This window comes from Olea europaea, unplaced genomic scaffold, assembly GCF_002742605.1.
Source record: "Olea europaea var. sylvestris unplaced genomic scaffold, O_europaea_v1 scaffold1273, whole genome shotgun sequence".
Classification (NCBI taxonomy): Eukaryota; Viridiplantae; Streptophyta; class Magnoliopsida; order Lamiales; family Oleaceae; genus Olea; species Olea europaea.
Window position 1 is genome coordinate 208215 of NW_019230182.1, and position 5146 is coordinate 213360.

The following is a 5146-nucleotide window of genomic DNA, read 5'->3' on the forward strand; positions in this document are numbered from 1 at the left end:
TAGATCGTTGAGAGAAGTTATTATTAAAGATTTTGAGAATTGATTTTTTGGCCGTTAAAAAAAAAGTGAGATCCACTTGTGAGAGAATAAATCAAATATGACGACTGAAATAGTGAAATAACGGTCAAAAATTTAATTTTTTGAGGAGAAAAATCACTCCCAAACAAACAACTAGAATGATATCCATTGATACACTTATTAAGACTTATGGTTCCATCTTAGAAGATTAATATTGTTAAGAGAAGTAACTCAACCTTTATATATTGATTTATATTTAGATAATTAACTCATGTGAGATTTATCCCTTAACATATCCCCACAAGATGAACACACTCGTCTTGAAATCTATGTGCTCATCTTCTAGTTTTAATCAGATTAAATTGCTCGTTGGAGCGTACTGAACTTTGATACCATATTAAGATTTAGAGTTTCATTTTAAAATGTCAACTTTATTAAAAGAAATAATCCAAGTCCTTATATATTGGTCTATATTTGAATAATTAGCCGATGTGAGGTTTATCCTTTGACAATACTAACCTGCAACTTTCCGGTCAGCAACACAGGCTTCAAAGAGTCGTACATTCCAAAGTATAAACCACGGTACACGATAATACCAACACAAGATATGTTGAATCCACGGTAAAGCCCAGCAATGCCATCAGATTTCAGGGTCTTTCTGTAGACATCGACCAAACCATCGAACTGCCTCCCACCTCCTCCCTTCTTTGCAGCCTTGGCATCATTTGCAAGCCGGGTACGAGCATAGTCCAAGGAGTAGACAAAGAATAGCGAGGAAGCACCAGCGGCACCACCGGATGCAAGGTTACCAGCAAACCATTTCCAGTAGCCATCACGGTCCTTCTTGAAGTTGAAAAGCCTCTTGAAGTAGTCCTTAAATGCAAAGTTCAAGGCCTATGGAACGTGAAACAGAAATTTGTATAAACTGCATAAAAGCAGATGAATGTATGTAAAATTCATGTACAATGGAAACAGTAGATTATGTGAACCTGAGTGGGGAAGTAACGAATGACATTAGCAGTGTTTCCTCTCCACAGTGATCCAAAACCTTCACCCTGCACTGTTCTCTTAAAACAATCACCAATTCCTTTGTATGGTTCAGAGAGCCTACCAGCCCTAATCATTTCGTCTTGATTTTGGATCAAAAGCTTCACACGTTCAATAGGGGCAGCAGCTGTTTTTGACACAGCAGCCGAAACTCCACCCATGAGAAAGTCAATGGCAAAGCCAACGAAACCTTTTTCTGAGGGAGCCTGGACAAATACTGGCGAAACATTTTCAGAAATCAATGACAGATCCTTGGTGGCTCTGCAAGTCATAGGATACTGCAGTCCAGCATTTGTATGATTGCCATATGCAAATTGCCTCTGATACGCAGATCTTTGAAAGCCTCCATGGTGAGATTGAACACTCTGGGTCTGGGAGAGACTAGAACGCAGATATAGCTGGTTGGCTACCTTCTGAACAATAGTTGGGTGCTGGTGTTGATCGTCCATTATAACCTAGAATAAAATTCCTGCAAACATAAATTGGTAATCAAGACGAAATAGAAGGAGTGAAATTGGAGTGGCTGCTGCAAGGCAATTAATTGCTTAATTACATATCAGTTGTTTCAAGTTACATATCTTCAACCAAAGATATTGAAAATTCCAGTAGACAAATCACAAGAAGACACCATACAATTCTTAAGACTAGAAAAAAAAAATGCATGATAAGTACTACACAACTTATTTTAGGTTCAATATTAACACTTAAATAAAAAAAAAAAAATTGAGTGTCATCTCCCCTTTCAAAAAATTGACTGATATACATTGTACTAACAATGCCAAAATGCATTAAAGAAAGTCTTTGACTCTTGTAATGGACATACATTAAAAAAAATAAAAATAAAAATAAAGAGAGAGAGAGAGAGAGAGTGAACCAGAACTGGTATTAACAGAAGAGACCATGTAGTGTCATCAAAGACAAAATGAACCAGCTCATCTAGTGAAACAAATCATTCCAAATATGAATCAATACATCTCGTTTTATTATAAAGAAACATCACTTCATAATTCCTATTTTCTAATAACTCTGTTCATGGTAAATTGCAAATTCCATAGGTTGTTATAGAGAACAAGCACCCATTACCCGCCTAATGAGACAGTAAGACAATATCAAAGACTGCCACTATTCTTACCTTGATAATTTTGTGCAGGTTCCAGTCAAAGGCTAATAAGATTCAATAATTATCATCCACACAATTATGATATTTCATCGACATTCATGCAAGCTTGTAAGCAACCATATTTTTGCCAGTTCTATAATTTTGGATGGTGATTAATGCATTGAATCTGCTGGACAAAGATCTGAAATTAAATTGTATAAATACAACAAAAGCAAACTTACTGATGGCAAAACATGTTACATAGACAAAAAAATGATAACACAAACGCACTCACGAGTATAGCATCTACAGCCACGGAGAAAAGGAACCAAACACACTTACTCAACCAGATTGGCTAAAATAACATAATTGTTCCGCCAGAATTATCATCACTCAAAATCCAAAAACAAAAAATAGTACAACCCAAGTTACATTCATGTAAGCAGATCTATGAACAATAAAAACATAAATAACTCATTAAGATCTAAAAAATAAAATGTGCAGAAAACATATAATAAGAAAAGCAAATGTGAAGAAGTACAGACCTATTTTTTTCTTGTCGAGAATAGAAATACTAAGCTTTATATCTTACCCACAGATCTAAACAGCGTGAACAAACACAAATACTACTACCTAGAAGCATAAATAAAGGAAAAAAAATGAAAAAGAAAAGACCGTATAACAACGAAAATTATGCAAAAGCCTTGAAAAAAATTCAATGGATAGATCAAAATGTCAATTAAGGCCGGAGATTTTACCTGCGTTCAACTCGCCTCGGAAGTCGCGAAGGGAAAAAGGCCGATGGACGAGAGTTGAACGCGGATTTTTGCATTGAACGCCAGAGAAGTTGGCGGCGTGGGGGGTGGGGGGGTTTCATAGCCGTTTCTGGTTTTATAAATTTTATGGGTTAAAATTTAAAAACACAAAACTCTGGGGGGTGCTCTCTCTTGGAAACTCTTCTTTTTTCCTTTTTCGTTTTTTAAAGATCTGACCCTCAACTATTATTTTTTTTATACTATTAGTTATTTTTTTCAATTCTGTAAATACGGACCAAGGAATTATTACATACATTAAAGATGAAAATTGAGTCCATATTTTGTCAGTAATATTTAAAATTCATTTTTTTCAAATATAATTTTAGCCACACATGAAATCAACCACGATCAACTTTCATCAATATATACTAAAATTTTGACATTTAACTAAACCAAATGATTGATTAGTAGAACCACATTCTAATATGTATAGGAATGTCAACAAATCGAGTCGAGCCAGTTCACGAACTGAAACTCGAGGCTCAAGCAAAATGGTGCAAGCTTTTTTAGGGAGTCGAGCCGAGCTTTTACTCACCCAAAATAGGTTCGACCCGACTCAAGCTGAGCCAAGTCGTGCTGGCTCTTTTTTTTTTTTTTTTTAAATAACTACTGCCTTTTTAAAGGCTGTAGAAATTCATTTTTTTCCCTTTTTAAGGTTCGTGAGCTCGAGTCAACGAGCCACACGGGCTAGCTTGAGCTCGGGGCCAACACCCCAAAATGGGACTTGACTCGAGCCTACTGAACCATGGATGGTCCGAATCAACCAGCTAAATTGACATCCTTAAATCAGTATAACAATTTATAATTTGAAAATAGTGAATAATGGTGCGAGAAAATGGAAACTTAGTCCTGTATCCTAAAAATTTGATTAAAATCTAAGTCAAAATCAATAATTTATTTAATTACACATTTCATAAGATTCACAAATTTTCAACTATATATTTAATCAATTTTAACAAAATCTACTTAAAATTTAAATTTAATTTTAATGAAACATGGGCGTAATAACAAAATAATGCTCGATGATCAAAATAAAGCACACCCTTTAGTGCCTAGGGTTTCAATACTATATTTTATAAGTGGGAGACAATAATATATTATATGGAACATGTAAAACATGATTTATTTTAGAAGAAAATTTATGTGTAATAATCTTGTTTTTGCCTTGTTGATAGGCTAAAGCATAGCAGCTCGAGAACGGGGTAGTCTTTAGAATGGCTGGAAAATTGATCCTATTTATCACAATGGCCTTTTCTGTTGAAAGTACTATTTTACCCCTACTATAGTTATTTGCAAGATGTATCTTATATTTTTAAGGATTTATAATTAGGACCTATATCTATATTTTTCAATCTTTCAAACACCTTTAAATATTCTTTGTATCTTGATAATTCTTCAAAGATCCTAGGCTAACCTTTCTTGGTTATATATCCTCGAACTAATTCTTCTGAAATTTCTTCTTGTATATCTCTATGTTTAGTTATAATATCATTTATCTTTCTTATCTCTCTACTAGTTCCTACAGAATCAAATCCTATATTATTTTTACAATTATAATCTATATCCCTATATATTTCTTCAATTTTTTCTTTGCCAATAGGAAATATATCTTCAGACTTTTCAGCTAATTTAAATAAAAACGAAACATTTTTTTCATCTAAAAATAATATGAGATTATTATCATTATTAGAAATAGATGTGGATGCTTGTGAATTGTTCATCAGAATAATTAGAGCATAAGCATGTAAAAACAAGTAAATAACTTACAGTAATCAAATAGAAGTAAACAGGCTTTCCCTCCAATACGCTATTATAGATGCTTTGCATATACTTAATCAATCTTCTGAATCAAGCAAAAATGTTTTTGAAATCATTTGGGTCCATAACTGCTTGCACAAAAAGCTTTTCAATTAAGGTTGCATTTCTCACTCTAGAGAACGAGTCGTGTTTCCACAGACGCTATCTCACAGTATCCAGAGTCTCTGTTTTCACCTATATCCAAACTCTTTTCAGAATCAAGTTCCTACATGGAACGAAATTTTAAAAGATAACTCACACACAAGGTGCTACAATTTTGTTAGAAGACTGTCTTTTTTCCCCTAAACCATTCTTCAAAGACGGGTACTTTGGCATGGCTAACATCCATTCAAAATCAATGTTTTGAAAA

General features: G+C 33.9%; 2 protein-coding genes across 2 annotated transcripts in view; both read right to left on the reverse strand.

Moving 5' to 3' along the window:
• Positions 1–516: 516 nt before the first annotated feature.
• Positions 517–1534, reverse strand: LOC111374656 (ADP,ATP carrier protein, mitochondrial-like). The gene is made up of 2 exons (XM_022997368.1): positions 1008–1534; positions 517–912 (listed from the first exon to the last, which is right to left on the reverse strand). The coding sequence occupies exons 1-2, from the start codon at positions 1512–1514 to the stop codon at positions 517–519; spliced, it is 903 nt and encodes a 300-aa protein (XP_022853136.1). The 5' UTR covers positions 1515–1534.
• Positions 1535–2281: 747 nt separating this feature from the next.
• Positions 2282–5146, reverse strand: part of LOC111374657 (pentatricopeptide repeat-containing protein At2g22410, mitochondrial-like) — a 7067-nt gene continuing 4202 nt past the window's right edge. The window contains exons 2-4 of the mRNA XM_022997369.1: positions 2597–2612; positions 2452–2519; positions 2282–2366 (exon numbers count right to left, since the gene is read on the reverse strand). Coding sequence (XP_022853137.1) covers positions 2282–2366; positions 2452–2519; positions 2597–2612 — 169 coding nt within the window. The remainder of the gene's footprint in view (positions 2367–2451; positions 2520–2596; positions 2613–5146) is intronic.

Excerpts from the sequence above, each read along its gene's own strand:
- LOC111374656 (XM_022997368.1), bottom strand. The coding sequence starts at position 1,514 with ATGGACGATCAACACCAGCACCCAACTATTGTTCAGAAGGTAGCCAAC. Across the intron at positions 913-1,007 it reads TTCGTTACTTCCCCACTCAG|GCCTTGAACTTTGCATTTAA; the intron begins GTTCACATAATC and ends CACGTTCCATAG.